This window comes from Zalophus californianus, chromosome 1, assembly GCF_009762305.2.
Source record: "Zalophus californianus isolate mZalCal1 chromosome 1, mZalCal1.pri.v2, whole genome shotgun sequence".
NCBI lineage: Eukaryota > Metazoa > Chordata > Mammalia > Carnivora > Otariidae > Zalophus > Zalophus californianus.
Window position 1 is genome coordinate 68,553,393 of NC_045595.1, and position 18,696 is coordinate 68,572,088.

Here is an 18,696-nt window from a genome sequence, read left to right on the forward strand (position 1 = left end):
ACCATTTCCTTACACCACACACAAAAATAGACTCCAAATGGTTGAAAGACTTAAACGTGAGACAGGAGTCCATCCAAATCCTAAAGGAGAACACAGGTAGCAACCTTTTCGACCTTAGCCGCAGCAACTTCTTCCTAGAAACATCGCCAAAGGCACGGGAAGCCAAGGCAAAAATGAACTATTGGGATTTCATCAAGATAAAAAGCTTCTGCACAGCAAAAGAAACAGTCCACAAAACCAAAAGACAACCGACAGAATGGGAGAAAATATTTGCAAATGACGTATCAGATAAAGGGCTAGTATCCAAAATCTATAAAGAACTTATCAAACTCAACACTCAAAGAACAAATAATCCAATCAAGAAATGGGCAGAAGACATGAACAGACATTTCTCCAAAGAAGACATCCAAATGGCCAACAGGCACATGAAAAAGTGCTCAACATCGCTTGGCATCAGGGAAATCCAAATCAAAACCTCAATGAGATACCACCTCACACCCGTCAGAATGGCTAAAATTAACAAGTCAGGGAACGACAGATGTTGGCGGGGATGTGGAGAAAGGGGAACCCTCCTACACTGTTGGTGGGAATGCAAGCTGGTGCAACCCCTCTGGAAAACAGTATGGAGGTTCCTCAAACAGTTGAAATTAGAGCTACCGTTCGATCCAGCAATTGCACTACTGGGTATTTACCACAAAGATACAAATGTAGGGACCCGAAGGGGTACGTGTACCCCAATGTTTATAGCAGCAATGTCCACCATAGCCAAACTGTGGAAAGAGCCAAGATGCCCATCGACAGATGAATGGATAAAGAAGATGTGGTATATATACACAATGGAATATTATGCAGCCATCAAAAGGAATGAGATCTTGCCATTTGCAACGACGTGGATGGAACTGGAGGGTGTTATGCTGAGTGAAATAAGTCAATCAGAGAAAGACATGTATCACATGACCTCACTGATATGAGGAATTCTTAATCTCAGGAAAGAAACTGAGTGTTACTGGAGTGGTTGGGGGTGGGAGGGATGGGGTGGCTGGATGATAGATATTGGGGAGGGTATGTGCTACGGTGAGCGCTGTGAATTGTGCAAGACTGTTGAATCACAGATCTGTACTTCTGAAACAAATAATGCAACATATTTTAAGAAAAAAGAAAAAGAAGAAGATAACAGGAGAGGAAGAAAAGGGGAGTATGTCAGAGGGGGAGACGAACCATGAGAGATGATGGACTCTGAAAAACAAACTGAGGGTTCTAGAGGGGAGGGGGGTAGGGGGATGGGTTAGCCTGGTGATGGGTATTGAGGAGGGCACGTTCTGCATGGAGCACTGGGTGTTATGAACAAACAATGAATCATGGAACACTGCACCAAAAACAAATGATGTAATATATGGTGATTAACATAACAATAAAAAATTAAAAAAAAAAAAAAAAGAAAACTGAACCAGGAAGAAATAGAAAACCTGAACAGACCTATAACCACTAAAGAAATTGAAGCAGTCATCAAAAATCTCCCAACAAACAAAAGCCCAGGGTCAGATGGCTTCCCAGGGGAATTCTACCAAACATTTCAAGAAGAATTAATACCTATTCTCCTGAAACTGTTCCAAAAAATAGAAATGGAGGGAAAACTTCCAAACTCATTTTATGAGGCTAGCATTACCTTGATCCCAAAACCAGACAAAGACCCCATCAAAAAGGAGAATTACAGACCAATATCCTTGATGAACATGGATGCAAAAATTCTCACCAAAATACTAGCCAATAGGATCCAACAGAACATTAAAAGGATTGTTCACTACAACCAAGTGGGATTTATCCCTGGGCTGCAAGGTTGGTTCAACATCCACAAATCAATCAACGTGATACCATACATTAATAAAAGAAAGAACAAGAACCATAAGATCCTCTCAATAGATGCAGAAAAAACATTTGACAAAGTACAGCATCCTTTCTTGATCAAAACTCTTCAGAGTATAGGAATAGAGAGTACATACATCAATATCATAAAAGCCATCTCTGAAAAACCTACAACGAATATCATTCTCAATGTGGAAAAACTGAGAGCTTTCCCCCTAAGGTCAGGAAGAGGGCAGGGATGTCCACTATCACCACTTCTATTCAATATAGTATTAGAAGTCCTAGCCACAGCAGTCAGAGAACAAAAAGAAATAATCGGCAAAGAAGAAGTCAAACTCTCACTGTTTGCAGATGATATGATACTGTATGTGGAAAACCCAAAAGACTCCACTGCAAAACTGCTAGAATTCATACAGGAATTCAGTAAAGTGACAGGATATAAAATCAATGCACAGAAATCAGTGGCATTCCTATACACGAACAACAAGACAGAGGAAAGAGAAATCAAGGATTCTATCCCATTTACAATCGCACCCAAAACCATAAGATACCTAGGAATAAATCTAAGCAAAGAGGCAAAGAATCTGTATTCAGAAAGCTATAAAATATTCATGAAAGAAATTGAGGAAGGGGGGGCAGAGCAAGATGGCGGAGGAGTAGGAGACCTGGATTTCATCTGTCTCAGGAATTCAGCCGAATAAGGATCAAACCATTCTGAACACCTACGATCTCAACAGGAGACCGAAGAAGAGAATAGCAACAACTCTCTGAACAGAAAAGCGACCACTTCCTGGAAGGTAGGACGTGTGGAGAAGTGAATCCGAGGCGATATTAGGGAGGATAGACGGTGGGGGAGGGGGCCTCCATCGGCAGCTTCTGGCAAGTGATAGAGCCGCAGAGCACAAAATCGGAACTTTTAGAAGTCAGCTCCGCTGAGGGACCTCACTCCAGTGGCTAAGCGGGGGGGGTGGAACCCTCCGGGACAGTGTGGTCTCAGGACCCTCGGGGTCACAGAGAGACCGGGGGTGCCTGAGTGCAGCAGAGCTCCCAGGTATCGGAGCGGGGAAGCCGGCTGCAGAGACGGAGCTGAGGCGTGGGCTCTCAGCTCGGGGTGGCCATAAACTGTAATCCGCGGCTCAGTCCGGCCACTGCTCCTCCAGCAGGGACCCAACAAGCGGCAGATCCGGGGAGACTCCCCTTCCTCCCCCGGGAGGAGTAGCGTGGGAGCGCACCGCAGGGATCTGCTGGGTTTGGAGACTCCACACGGGTTTGGGTGCCAGAGATGGAAACGCTCGGTCACAGGCCCGGTGAGCACGGAGTGCGGCCAGAGACCGGGGAGATGGGAGTGATTGACCTCTTTTCTCTGGGGGCGCACTGAGGAGCGGGGCCCCCAGTTCTCGGCTCCTCCGGGCAGAGATTGGGAGGCCACCATTTTTACTCTCATCCTCCAAAGCTGTACCGAGAGATTGCAGGAAACAAAAGCTCCTGAGAGCAAACCCTAGCAGCTTGCTTAGCCCAGACTCACAAGTGTGGGGCACTTCCGCCTCCGGCAAAGACATTGGGGAACCACAGCAACAGGCCCCTCCCCGAGAAGATCAGCAGGAACAGCCAGCAAGCCAAGACCAAGTTTACCGATCAATGAGAACGGGAGAACTCCAGTGCTAGGGGAATACTGCACATAGAATTCAGGCTTTTTTTACAATGATTCATTAGTTTTTCAAAGTTAATTTTTTTAACTGTTTTTTTTTAAATTTTTCTTTTTCCCTTTTTCAACCAACATCTTATCAATCCCTTTTTTAAAAAAACATTTTTTATTTTTCATTTTTAGAGTCATATTTTATCACTTCATAGTAGTTACCCTTATTTTTGGCATATATATATAAGTTGTTCTCTCTTTAAAATTTTGAGATACACTTTCTTCTAACAGATCAAAATATACCCTAAATCACTAGTGTATGGCTTTGTTCTAGTCTCCTGCCTGATCACATTCTCTACCTTTTTTTTTCTTTTGTTTTTCTTTTTCTTTTTTTTAAATCTTCTTTCTTTTTTCAGACAACTTCTTATCTCATCAATCCCTTTTATAGAATCTTTTATAATTTTCATCTTTACACTCATCTTCCATCCCTTCATTGTATCAACCCTTATTTTGTACATATATAAGTCTTTCTTCCTTTAAAATTTTAGGAGGCATTTTTTTCTAACAGACCAAAATACACCCAAAATCTAGTGTGTGGCACTGATCTATGCACTAGCCTGATCATATTTGATCATAGTCTGTTTTTTTTTTTTGTATTGTTCTGTTTTTGTTTTTATCTTTTTCTCTTTTTTTTCTTTCTTTTCTCTTTCTTTTTTCTTTCTTTCCCCTTCTTTTCCCCCGGTTTCAGGTTTTTTCTGATTTGTTTACAGTATATTTGCTGGGGACATTGTTAATGTTAGCATTTTGTTCTCTCATTCTCTATTCTCCTCTGGACAAAATGACAAGATGAAAAAAATCACCTCAGCAAAAAGAAAAAGACAGTGCCGTCAGCCAGGGACCTACTCAATATGGACATTAGTACGATGTCGGACCTAGAGTTCAGAATCATGACTTTAAAGATATAGCTGGGCTTGAAAAAAGCGTGGAAGTTATTAGAGAAACCCTTTCTGGAGAAACAAAAGAACTAAAATCTAACCAAGTCAAAATCAAAAAGGCTATTAATGAGGTGCAATCAAAAATGGGGGCACTAACTGCTAGGATAAATGAGGCAGAAGACAGAATCAGCGATATAGAAGACCAAATGATGGAAAATAAAGAAGCTGAGAAAAAGAGAGAGAAACAACTACAGGATCACGAGGGCAGAATTCGAGAGATAAGCGATACGATAAGACGAAACAACATTAGAATAATTGGGATCCCAGAAGAAGAAGAAAGAGAGAGAGGGGCAGAAGGTATATTGGAGCAAATAATAGCAGAGAACTTCCCTAATGTGGGGAAGGAAACAGGCATCAAAATCCAGGAGGCACAGAGAACCCCTCTCAAAATCAATAAAAATAGGTCAACACCCCGACATCTAATAGTAAAACTTACGAGTCTCAGAGACAAAGAGAAAATCCTGAAAGCAGCTCCGGAGAAGAGATATGTAACCTATAATGGTAGAAACATTAGATTAGCAACAGACCTATCCACAGAGACCTGGCAGGCCTGAAAGGACTGGCATGATATCTTCAGAGCACTAAACGAGAAAAATATGCAGCCAAGAATACTATATCCAGCTAGGCTGTCATTGAAAATAGAAGGAGAGATAAAAAGCTTCCAGGACAAACAAAAACTAAAGGAATTTGCAAACACGAAACCAACCCTCCAAGAAATATTGAAAGCGGTCCTCTAAGCAAAGAGAGAGCCTAAAAGCAGCATAGATCAGAAAGGAACACAGACAATATACAGTAACAGTCGCCTTACAGACAATACAATGGCACTAAATTCCTACCTTTCAATAGTTATCCTGAATGGAAATGGGCTAAATGCGCCAATCAAAAGACACAGGCTATCAGATTGGATTAAAAACAGGACCCCTCAATATGCTGTCTGCAAGAGACTCATTTTAGAACCAAAGACACCCCCAGATTGAAAGTGAGGGGGTGGAAAACCATTTACCATGCTAATGGACACCAAAAGAAAGCTGGGGTGGCAATTCTTATATCAGACAAATTAGATTTTAAACCAAAGACTGTAATAAGAGATGAGGAAGGACACTCTATCCTACGTAAAGGGTCTATCCAACAAGAAGATCTAACAATTGTAAATATTTGTGCCCCGAACATGGGAGCAGCCAATTATATAAGGCAATTAATAACAAAAGCAAAGAAACACATTGACAACAATACAGTAATAGTGGGGGACTTTCACAACCCCCTGACTGAAATGGACAGATCATCTAAGCAAAAGATCAACAAGGAAATAAAGACTTTAAATGACACACTGGACCAAATGGACTTGACAGACATATTCAGAACATTCCATCCCAAAGCAACGGAATACACATTCTTCTCTAGTGGCCATGGAACATTCTCCAGAATTGATCACATCCTAGGTCACAAATCGGGTCTCAACCGGTACCAAAAGTTTGGGATCATTCCTTGCATATTTTCAGACCACAATGCTTTGAAACTAGAACTCAATCACAAGAGGGAAGTCGGAAAGAACTCAAATACATGGAGGCTAAAGAGCATCCTACTAAAAAATGAATGGGTCAACCAGGAAATTAAGAAGAATTTAAAAAATTCATGGAAACCAATGAAAATGAAAACACAACTGTTCAAAATCCTTGGGATACAGCAAAGGCAGTCCTGAGAGGAAAGTATATAACAATACAAGCCTTTCTCAAGAAACAAGAAAGGTCTCAAATACACAGCCTAACCCTACACCTAAAGGAGCTGGAGAAAGAACAGCAAGTAAAGCCTCAACCCAGCAGGAGAAGAGAAATAATAAAGATCAGAGCAGAAATCAATGAAATAGAAACCAAAAGAACAGTAGAACAGATCAACGAAACTAGGAGCTGGTTCTTTGAAAGACTTAACAAGATTGATAAACCCCTGGCCAGACTTATCAAAAAGAAAAGAGAAAGGACCCAAATCAACAAACTCATGAATGAAAGAGGAGAGATCACAACCAACACCAAAGAAATACAAACAATTATAAGAACATATTATGAGGAACTCTATGCCAGCAAATTAGATAACCTGGAAGAAATGGGTGCTTTCCTAGAGATGTATCAACTACCAAAATTGAACCAGGAAGAAATAGAAAACCTGAACAGACCTATAACCACTAAGGAAATTGAAGCAGTCATCAAAAATCTCCCAACAAACAAAAGCCCAGGGCCAGATGGCTTCCCAGGGGAATTCTATCAGACATTTCAAGAAGAATAAATACCTATTCTCCTAAAACTGTTCCAAAAAATAGAAATGGAAGGAAAACTTCCAAACTCACTTTATGAGGCCACCATTACCTTGATCCCAAAACCAGACAAAGACCCCATCAAAAAGGAAAATTACAGACCAATATCCTTGATGAACATGGATGCAAAAATTCTCACCAAAATACTAGCCAATAGGATCCAACAGTACATTAAAAGGGTTATTCACCATGACCAAGTGGGATTTATCCCTGGGCTGCAAGCCTGGTTCAACATCCGCAAATCAATCAACGTGATACAATACATTAACAAAAGAAAGAACAAGAATCATAGGATCCTCTCAATAGATGCAGAAAGAGTATTTGACAAAGTACAGCATCCTTTCTTGATCAAAACTCTTCAGAGTATAGGGATAGAGGGTACATACCTCAATATCATAAAGCCATCTATGAAAAAACTACAGCGAATATCATTCTCAATGGGGAAAAGCTGAGAGCTTTTCCCCTAAGGTCAAGAACGTGGCAGGGATGTCCACTATCACCAGTACTATTCAACATAGTATTAGAAATCCTAGCACAGCAATCAGACAACAAAAAGAAATCAATGACATCCAAATTGGCAAAGAGGAAGTCAAACTCTCACTATTTGCAGATGATATGATACTGTATGTGGAAAACCCAAAAGACTCCACCCCAAAAGTGCTAGAACTCAGACAGGAATTCAGTCAATTAGCAGGATATAAAATCAAGGCACAGAAATCAGTGGCATTCCTATACACCAACCACAAGACAGAAGAGAGACAAATAAAGGAGTCGATCCCATTTACAATTACACCCAAAACCATAAGATACCTAGGAATAAATTTAACCAAAGAGGCAAAGGATCTGTACTCAGAAAACTATAAAATACTCATGAAAGAAATTGAGGAAGACACAAAGAAATGCAAAAACGTTCCATGTTCATGGATTGCAAGAAGAAACATTGTGAAGATGCCCATGCTACCTAGAGCAATCTACACATTCAATGCAATCCCCATCAAAATACCATCCACTTTTTTCAAAAAAAAATGGAACAAATAATCCTAAAATTTGTATGGAACCAGAAAAGACCCCGAATAGCCAGAGGAATATTGAAAAAGAAAAGCAAAGCTGGCGGCATCACAATTCCGGACTTCCAGCTCTATTACAAAGCTGTCATCATCAAGACAGTATGGTACTGGCACAAAAACAGGCACATAGATCAATGGAACAGAATCGAGAGCCCAGAAATGGACCCTCAACTCAATGGTCAACTAATCTTCGACAAAGCAGGAAAGAATGTCCAATGGAAAAAAGACAGTCTCTGCAACAAATGGTGTTGGGAAATTGGACAGCCACATGCAGTAGAATGAAACTGGACCATGTCCTTACACCACACACAGAAATAGACTCCAAATGGCTGAAAGACCTAAATGTGAGACAGGAGTCCATCCAAATCCTAAAGGACAACACAGGTAGCAACCTCTTCGACAGCCGCAGCAACTTCTTCCTAGAAACATCACCAAAGGCAAGGGAAGCAAGGGCAAAAATGAACTATTGGGATTTCATCAAGATAAAAAGCTTTGCAAAGCGAAAGAAACAGTCCACAAAACCAAAAGACAACCGACAGAATGGGAGAAGATATTTGCAAATGACATATTAGATAAGGGGCTAGTATCCAAAATCTATAAAGAACTTATCAAACTCAACACCTAAAGAACAAATGATCCAATCAAGAAATGGGCAGAAGACATGAACAGACATTTTTCCAAAGAAGACATCCAAATGGCCAACAGACACATGAAAAAGTGCTACACATCACTTGGCATCAGGGAAATCCAAGTCAAAACCTCAATGAGATATCACCTCACACCAGTCAGAACAGTAAAATTAACAAGTCGGAAACGACAGATGTTGGTGGGGATGTGGAGAAAGGGGAACCCTCCTACACTGTTGGTGGGAATGCAAGCTGGTGCAACCACTCTGGTAAACAGTATGGATGTTCCTCAAACAGCTGAAGATAGAGCTACCATACAATCCAGCAATTGCACTACTGGGTATTTACCACAAAGATACAAATGTAGGGATCTGAAGGGATACGTGCACCCCGATGTTTATAGCAGCAATGTCCACAATAAGCAAACTGTGGAAAGAGCCAAGATGTCCATTGACATATGAATGGATAAAGAAGAGGTGGTATATATACGCAATGGAATATTATGCAGCCATCAAAAGGAATGAGATCTTGCCATTTGCAACGACGTGGATGGAACTGGAGGGTGTTATGCTGAGTGAAATAAGTCAATCAGAGAAAGACATGTATCATATGACCTCACTGATATGAGGAATTCTTAATCTCAGGAAACAAACTGAGTGTTGCTGGAGTGATGGGGGTGGGAGGGATGGGGTGGCTGGATTATAGACATTGGGTAGGGTATGTGCTATGGTGAGCGCTCTGAATTGTGCAAGACTCTTGAATAACAGATCTGTACTTCTGAAACAAATAATGCAACATATGTTAAGAAAAAAGAAAAAGAAAAAGATAGCAGGAGGGGAAGAATGAAAGGGAGTAAGTCAGAGGAGGGGACAAACCATGAGAGATGATGGACTCTGAAAAACAAACTGAGAGTTCTGGAGGGGAGGAGGGTGGGGGGATGGGTTAGCCTGGTGATGGGTATTAAAGAGGGCACATTCTGCATGGAGCACTGGGTGTTATGCACAAAGAATGAATCATGGAATACTACATCAAGAACTAATGATGTATGGTGATTAACATAACAATTAAAAAAAGAAGAAAAAGAAATTGAGGAAGACACAAAGAAATGGAAAAACGTTCCATGCTAATGGATTGGAAGAACAAATATTGTGAAGATGTTAATGCTACCTAGAGCAATCTACACATTCAATGCAATCCCTATCAAAATACCACCCACTTTTTTCAAAGAAATGGAACAAATAATCCTAAAATTTGTATGGAACCAGAAAAGACTCCAAATAGCCAGAGGATTGTTGAAAAAGAAAAGCAAAGCTGGCGGCATCACAATTCCGGACTTCAAGCTCTATCACAAAACTGTAATCATCAAGACAGTATGGTACTGGCACAAAAAGAGACACATAGGTCAACAGCATCCATTCTTTATAAAAACCCTCAAGAAAGTAGACATAGATGGACCATACCTCAACATCGTAAAGGCCATACATGGAAGACCCATAGCTAATATCATTCTCAATGGGGAAAAACTGAGAGCTTTTCCTCTATGGTCAGGAACAAGACAGGGATGTTCACTATCACCATTACTGTTTAACATACTACTGGAAGTTTTAGCCTCAGCAGTCAGATAACAAAAAGAAATAAAAGGCATCCAAATCAGCAAGGAAGAAGTCGAACTTTCACTCTTTGCAGATGACATGATACTGTATAAAGAAAATCCAAAAGACTCCACCAAAAAATTGCTAGACTAATAGGGGAACTCAGCAAAGTTGCAGGATATAAAATCAACATACAGAAATCTGTGGCATTTCTATATACCAATAATGAAGAAGCAGAAAAAGAAATCAAGGAATTGATCCCATTTACAACTGCACCAAAAACAATAAGATACCTAGGAATAAACCTAACTAAAAGGGTAAAAGATCTGTACTCTGAAAACTATAGAACACTTATGAAAAAAATTGATGAGAAATGGGAAAACATTCATGATCATAGATTGGAAGAACAGATGTTGTTAAAATGGGTATACTACCCAAAGCAATCTACACATTTTTCTCAGAACAAACAATCCTAAAATTTGTATGGAACCACAAAAGACCCCAAATCACCAAAGCAATCGTGAAAACAAAAAGCAAAGCTAGAGGCATCACAATTCCAGACTTCAAGCTATATTACAATGCTGTAGTCATCAAGACAATATGGTACTTGCACAGAAATAGGCACATAGATCAATGGAACAGAATAGAGAACCCAGAAATGGACCCCAACTCTAAGGTCAACTAATATTTGACAAAGCAGGAAAGAATATCCAATAGAAAAAAGACAGTCTCTTCAATAAACGATGTCAGGAAACCTGCACAGCAACATGCAGAAGAATGAAACTGGACCACTTTCTTACACCATACACCAAAATAAATTCAAAATAAATGAAAAACCTACATGTGAGACAGGAAACCATCAAAATCCTATAAGAGAACACAGGCAGCAACCTCTTTGACCTCGGCCACAGCAACTTCTTACTAGACACATTGCTGTAGACAAGGGAAACAAAAATGAACTATTGGGACTTCATCAAGATAACAATGAATCGTGGATCACTACATCAAAAACGAATGTTGTATGGTGACTAACATAACATAATAAAATAAAATTTTAAAAAAAAGATAAAAAGCTCTGCACAGCAAAGGAAATAATCAACAAAACTAAAAGGCAGCCCACAGAATGGGAGAAGATATTTGCAGATGACATATCTGATAAAAGATTAGTATCCAAAATCTATAAAGAACTTATCAAACTGAACACACACACAAAAAACAAATAATCCAGTTAAGAAATGGGCAGAAGACATTAGCAGACACTTTTCCAAAGAAGACATCCAGATGGCTAACAGACACATGAAAAGATGCTCAACATCACTCATCATCAGGGAAATACAAATCAAAACCATGATGAGATACCTCCTCACCTGTCGGAATGACTAAAAATAACAACACAGAAAACCACAGATGTTGCAAGGATTCTGGGAAAGGGGAACCCTCTTACACTATTGGGAATGCAAGCTAGGGCAGCCACTCTGGAGAACAGTATGGAGGTTCCTCAGAAAGTTAAAAATAGAACTACCCGATGACTCAGCAATTGCACTACTAGGTATTTATTCAAAGGATACAAAAATACAGGTTTGAAAGGGTACATGCACCCTGATATTTATAGCAGCCTTATCAACAATAGCCAAACTATGGAGAGAGCCCAAGTGTCCATCAACTGATGAGTGGATTAAATAAGATGTGGTGGTGTGTGTGTATACACACACACACACACACACACACACACACACACACACACACACACACACACAGTGGAATATTATTCAGCCATCAAAAAGAATGAAATCTTGCCATTTGCGATGACATGGATGGAGCTAGAGTGTATTGTGCTAAGTGAAATAAGTCAGAAAAACAAATACCACATGATTTCACTCATATGTGTAATTTAGGAAACAAAACAGATGAACATATGGGAAGGAGGAAAAAAGAGAGAAGGGGAGGCAAACCATAAGGACTCTTAATAATAGAGAACAAACAGGGATGATGGAGAGAGGTGGGTGGGGGATAGGCTAGATGGGTGATTGGTATTAAGGTGGGTAGTTCTTGTGATGAGCACTGGGTGTTGTATGTAAGTGATGAATCACTGAATTGTACTCCTGAAACCAATATTACACTGTATGTTAACTACCTATAATTTAAATAAAAATTTGGAGGACAAAATAAATAAAAAATAAAATAGCTACAACCCATTCCAAAAAAATCATTAATTAACACACCAATATATTAACTTATAAATAACTATATACAATTATACATAATTACACATCAGGTACAGAGAAGTACTCTAGGAAAATGGAGAGAGAAAATGAGAGTGATAGAAGACGTGTTGGTGTGGTCATGGTGTTCAAATTTTTTTAAAGATTTTTTATTTTAGAGAGAGAGAGAGCACGTGTGTGTGTGCACAGGTGGGGTGGGGGAGAGGAGCAGAGGAAGAGGGTGAGAGAGAATCTCAAGCAGACTCCTCAATGAGCACAGAGCCCATCTCAGGACTCTGAGATCATGACCTGAGCTGAAACCAAGAATCAGCCAATTTATTGACTGAGCCCCCCAGGCACCCCTGCTCATGGTATCTTAGCAAAGGTGGTCAGGCAAGGCCTCACAAGAGGCTGACATTTGTGCAGATACTTGAATGAAGTGACAGACTGAGCTGTGAAGCCATCTGCAAGATCAAAGCCTTTGTGATCTCATGTGTATCAAAAGACTGTGTGTGTGTTACTTGTACTGAAGTACAAGTGAAGTACAAGTTCCCTCACGTGCGCTCAGGAACAAGCGCATCTGCAACTTCTCCTCTTCAGTGAAGTCACGAACCTTTTAGGAGGCATGCCCCTCCGCTGCCTCCATCTCTGCTTCCTGGCCACTCTTGGTGGCTGCCCTGACTGCCCCACAGCCTTTGTCTGCTGAACTGCTTTATCGGAAGAGGGAGAGCATCCTCCCTTGTGAAAAACTTGGTCTCTCAGAGCAGGCTGGCCCTGGGGCTCCTTCTGCACCAGTAGGCTTTAGATCAACACTGTCTTCCCCATGTGTGTATGCATGTATGCATGCACACACGTGCGCATGCACACACACACACACACACACACACACACACACACACACACACACACCACCAGTTCCTGGGCTCCTCCCTGATTAGGTCCTCAGGGATCCCCTTGAGAAAAAGCTGGAAGAGCACCATCTTAGTCCTTCCAGGCTGCTATAATAAAATACCACGGACTGAGTGGCATATGAACTACAGAAACTTATTTCTCACTATCCTGGAGGTTGGGAAGTCTGAGATCAGGGTACCAGCAGACTCAGTGTCTGGTGAGGAGCAGCTTCCTTCTTCCTAGACGGTCATCTTCTTAGTGTGTCCTCCCATGGTAGAAGGGGTGAGGGAGTGCTTTAGGGTCTCTTTTACAAGGACACTATCCCATTCATGATGCCTCACCTCCCAAAGCCCCCACCTCCAAATAATATCACGTTGGGGATTAAGTTTCAACATGACTTTTGTGGGAACAGAAACATTCAGTCCATAACAAACATTCTTCAGATGTCAAGAACTTTTGGGTGGTTTTTTAAATCTTATTTGTTTTTATTTTAGTGCTTTTATATTAATGCATAATACCTGGTTTTAAAAAATCAATATAAAATTATATTCAACTTAAAGATTTGGAGTGCCTGGGTGGCTCAGTTAGTTAAGAGCTAATTCTTGATTTCGGCTCATGTCATAATCTCAGAGTCCTGGGATCAAGCCCTGCATCAGGCTCCGCGCTCATCGGGGAATCTGATTCTCCTTCTACCCCTCCCCCCACTCATGTGTGCATGCGCGCGCCCTTTCTCTCTCTCTCTCTCTCAAATAAAATAAAATAAATCTTAAAAAAAAAACCATAGTATCATGCCCCCATCTGCATCCCAGTGCCCCAAGCAAGCACCTATAAACATTTCTTCAGGTTACTACTATAATTCTAACATGTTTATCTTACCATTTCTTGATTTGTCAACTTTAGACCTTCATAAATAGCCTATTTTCTTGCTAACTCTTTCCCCTCCCCACAAAGCTTTATTAAAACCTTTTATTAAAACCTGGTGACCTCTATCACTTTAAATGACACATTTAAAGCACTACTGTTGTCCATATAGTTTAGAAGCCTATCTGGACTCCATCGTGTAAGATGAGGAAATTAGCATCTGTGAACTCTCTCTATGGTTCCTTCCTTTCTCTGCATCCAGACTTCTGCCAGGCTAGCTGGTGACTTGGTTTTGCTCTCAGCAAAAAGTGCAGATGTCTTGACAGTGAGGACCTTTCATGCTTTGTCTGTGAATAGGGTGTGGAAAGTAAATGGCATTTTAATTTTATGTATAAAATTATAATGTATGTATCATAATATATATATATCATAATATATATATATATCATAATATATATCATTTGCTATAGACCAGAGTCTTGCAGTGAAGTCCATAGAGAGAAGGAAATGTAATCCTTGCCCATGAACCTGGGCCACCTAAAGAAGAATGGGCCATTCACCTCTCCTCTGCTTCATTATTTGACAAGATCTTAACAGCTTTTAATTGGCTTCCTGTTTGGACCATCACTTTCTAGAGCTGCTTTTTAGTTGTGTTTTTGTTTTTCCTGGGGCTTCTAATTATCTTTTCTTATTCTTATTGACAAAAGAAGGGTGTGGCTCCTTCTTCACTGTCTCTCTTCATTCCTTTAGCTTCTTAATCCTGTGCTCATTGAATGGCCTCTGTGTACCCCCTCCCCGTGTCTTTCAGACCCGAGGTGCAGTTGGCACCTGAGACTTCTGTCCCTCGCATCCCTGGACTAACTCCCTCTTTCTAGAATCCCATGCTTTCCTCTTTCTTGGCTGGTTTTTTAGTTCCCCTAGAGTATACCTTAACAATTTTTCTTCCCAGAAAGCACATCAACTTGCTGAGACCTTACATGTCTGAAAGTATCTTTATTTGACCCTTGTCTGATGATAGTTTGGCTGAGCATAGAATTCTGAGGTCAGGCCATTTCTCTCTGGGCTTAGAAAACCCATGCTCCACTGTCTTCTAGCATTTGGCGTTACTGATTTAAATGTTTAATGTCATTATTGTTTTTGTTCATTTGCAAAAATACCCTTTTTTTCTGCATGGAAGCCTCATCTTGGAGGGTCTGAATCTTCATGAAGATGTATCTAAGTGGGTTTGTCTGCTGTACGTTGTGTTGTAATCAATTTATTCTGCTTTGCCGCTGGTAGACTCTTTTAACCCTAAAGACTTTTGTCTTTCTTAGCTTGGGGCCATGTTCTTCTGTTATGTTTGGTTTTTTCCCTTCCTCTCCCCCCTTCCTGGAATCCTGTTAGATGCTGAGCCTGCTGAATTCATCCTCATGTCTCTTCCTCTGACATGTCCCATCTTTTTTACTTCTTCCTCTGCATTCTGGAAAATTTATATTGATTTTAACTTTTAGACCTCCTATGACATTTCTTTCACCAATCATATGTTCTGCGTCCCAGAAACCATTGTCTTCTGATTACTTACTTTTCACATCACCTAGTGTTGTGTGGATGGGATGCAATGTCTTTTCAAATCACTGTTATTTATTAGAATTTTTAAAGTTATTTTTATTACCCTAGATTACCTTCATTTCCCTTTTTAAAAGTTTGCTCTTAGTTTATCTGGGTCCTTCTTTCCCATGCCATTGGATTGTTTCAAATATCTAGTGATCCCTGGTTATCTATTTTTTAAACAAAGGACTTGGCTGGTTAATAAAAGTGACTCACATGGGTAGGTTAGTATTCCCAGTAGACCTCTCCTGTGAAAGGGGGTGAGTGTGCTGACTGACAACTCCAAGTTTATTGACCAGGTAGGCACCTGGCAGGCCTGGCCCTAGGGTCGATGAATAGGATCTGGTGGGCAGGTGAGTGGGGGCTCCCCCAGGGCTGCAGAAGGAAGGTTTCACTGCAGGTATAACCCCTGTATTCAAGTCCCAGTCTTCTCCAAGTAGGTTGTTCAATTTTATTAGAGGACTGTTTTCTGTTTTTTGACCTAAGGACAAAGCATCCTTGGGCCAGTTGTCCAATTGATTGGGAATTGGGATAGGGACCAAGAGGTCTCCCCATTGCCTACGCAACCATTAAATCAGCTTTCTGAATTCTGTGTCACAACCAGTCCTGCTCTTGGTACCACCCAGCTGCAAATTAGACCTCTCTCTCAGTCTGGGAGGCCCAGCTCCAGTGCCTATCTAGAGGACAGCATTCTCTCTGATCCATGCGATCACCCACTTCCAATTTTCCAGAAATATGTCAAAATCTCTGGTTCTGCTCTCACCCCCATTCTTCATTTGTGTAGACTTTTCCCTTTGGCTTTCTTCTCACATGTCACTGGCATCTGGGGAGGGAGAGGCCTTTGTGTTCATTTTACTTTTCTGAATTCTCTAAAATGAGAATGCATTATCACATTCACAATAAAAGTAACAAGAGCTATTCTTAAAATGGGATTTTAGCTAATCGAGCTAAAAAGAGAAGCATCCTGGCAGTATTCTGTCTTGACCATCCCAGCACTGAGCAAGAAATTGCTTTCCCTCAGTGCTTCCAGCTGAATGAATAAGTGGCTGGAGGATCTTGTCCTAGAGTCCGTGTCTCTCATGCTTTATACGTCCCCAAGCTGAATCAGAGGTGTTTTTTTGTTGTTGTTTTAAGAGGTGTTGTTAATGCAGTACGAGTATCAAATACAGAGCCTGCTATTAAGCAGGTGTATGCGTTAGTGGCTTCAAATGGCAAGCGCTCATCTGCTTGCTCTTTGGATGGACTCAGGTGCATGCTTCTGCTGGTCTTCCGGCCACTCGCACATCCCCAGTTATTGGCAGGCAATGTGTTTGTTTGTTGAAAGAAAGACTGTCTTGGGGCACCTGGGTGGCTCAGATGGTTAAGTGTCTGCCTTCAGCTCAGGTCATGATCTCGGGGTCTTGGGATCAAGCCCCACGTCGGGCTCCCTGCTCAGCGGGAAGCCTGCTTCTCTCTCTCCCTCTACTACTACTCCTTGCTTGTACTCTCTTACTCTCTCTATCGAATAAATAAATAAAATCTTTAAAAAAAAAAAAGAAAGAGAGACTGTCTTTAATAACAGTGAAGGTTTGGAGGAGGGGAGGAACAGAGCAAAGGGCTCACAAATAGACCATTGGAAAAGTGCGTTTCTGTGCATGGTAATCGTGCCTGCGCCAGCCCCGAAGGCCCTGGGACTGGGTCACTGTTGCTGGAACTGGAAGCTGTGGCGTCACTGCCCCCATCCTGGGCTGAGTGCTCGCTGCCGCGGGGGATGGGACCAGCACTGTGACTGGCTCCGCTGACCACCCCCTTCCCTGCCACTTTCTGAATCGTTATCACTGCCACAGGCTGGCCTGTGTTCTCCGCACCAGAGTCAGTGTCATGTTCTGAATCTACATCCCTGCTGAATATCTCTTTGTCCGGGTGGCCTGGGCCTTGTCCTCACTGCTGTCATCCTGGCTGCTTATCACTCGCCTCATCCCTGTCACCTCTTCCCTCGCTCACCTCTTGTGGGGTTGGTTGGTCACTGGCTGAGGTGAAAGGGGTGCTTAAGCCAAGTGTCTCTCGGCACCCCACAAGCCAGCCTGGGCTTGATCACGTGGTAATGAGGTGCAGAACTTCTAAGAGCTGCAAGATTCAAGATTCCCATGGCGTCATGCCCACCGGTCTCTGTGGTCCAAGCAAGTCACATGCCAGCCCGGATTCAAGAAGCTGAGAAGGAAGCTCCACATGTTGATGGAAGGAGTTACAAAGTATGGTGGCAACTTTTGCCATCCACCAGTTAATAATTCCAGTTTTTATTTCTAATTTTGTTTTCTAACTCTATGTGTTTTCCTCAGGCTTCTGAGGACCCAGTCTCTGGAATGGTTCTACAGTAACGTGAAGAGCCGCTTCAAACGCTTTGGCAGTGCCAAGGTCTTGAAGAACCTGTACAGGAAACACCGACTGGAGAGTGGGGCATGCTTCGATATTCTAGGTACGTTGGCAGCCCGCTGCTCTGGGAGTCTTTGTGGGGCTGGGGGGATAGAAAAAGCCCTGGCTGGGAGGCTCCAGATACTGGGCGCCCTCAACTGGGAAACAGAAAGTAGCTTAAATACCTGGCTCCAATTAGGAGCAGAAATAGGAAGACAAATACCAAAGATTCTGTTGAGTCATCCAGTTCCAACATCCCCAACTGGGCTGTCAGGTGCATTAAGAAGACCAACGTATTTCTGCATATTGTGGACATTTTAATTGTAGACCCCTAGAAATCAAAGATTCTTGATCATCTCCCCCTAAGGATCAAAACATTGGAAAGTCCTCTGTTTGACCACGTAGACTAGGCCTGCCCTCAGAGGGTGTGCCCTCCACCCCCTTTCCCTCCTAGTCCCAAACTCTACTCACACCCGGCCCAGAACTTGATGTAATGGGAGAGTCAGGAAAGTATGTGCTTCTCTCCCAAGAAGCCGGGAAGATGAATTCTGCCTTCGGTGTTTTCACACACTTTAGACAACCAATGTAATTAGAATGAGAAATTATCTTCTTTAGTTCTATTAAACTAGCCAGTAGAAAGAAATCATTGTCAGAATATGAACAACCTGTCCTCTAAAAAAA

The 18,696-nt window shown here is 41.6% G+C and overlaps 1 protein-coding gene across 3 annotated transcripts in view; it reads left to right on the top strand.

Annotated features, from left to right (window-relative positions):
* Positions 1 to 18,696, top strand: part of LOC113918524 (myosin VIIA and Rab interacting protein) — a 417,240-nt gene that overhangs the window by 308,689 nt on the left and 89,855 nt on the right. For all 3 annotated transcript variants that reach the window (XM_027587034.2, XM_027587037.2, XM_027587036.2), the window contains exon 4: positions 17,943 to 18,079. In XM_027587034.2, the coding sequence (XP_027442835.1) occupies positions 17,943 to 18,079 (137 nt within the window). The remainder of the gene's footprint in view (positions 1 to 17,942; positions 18,080 to 18,696) is intronic.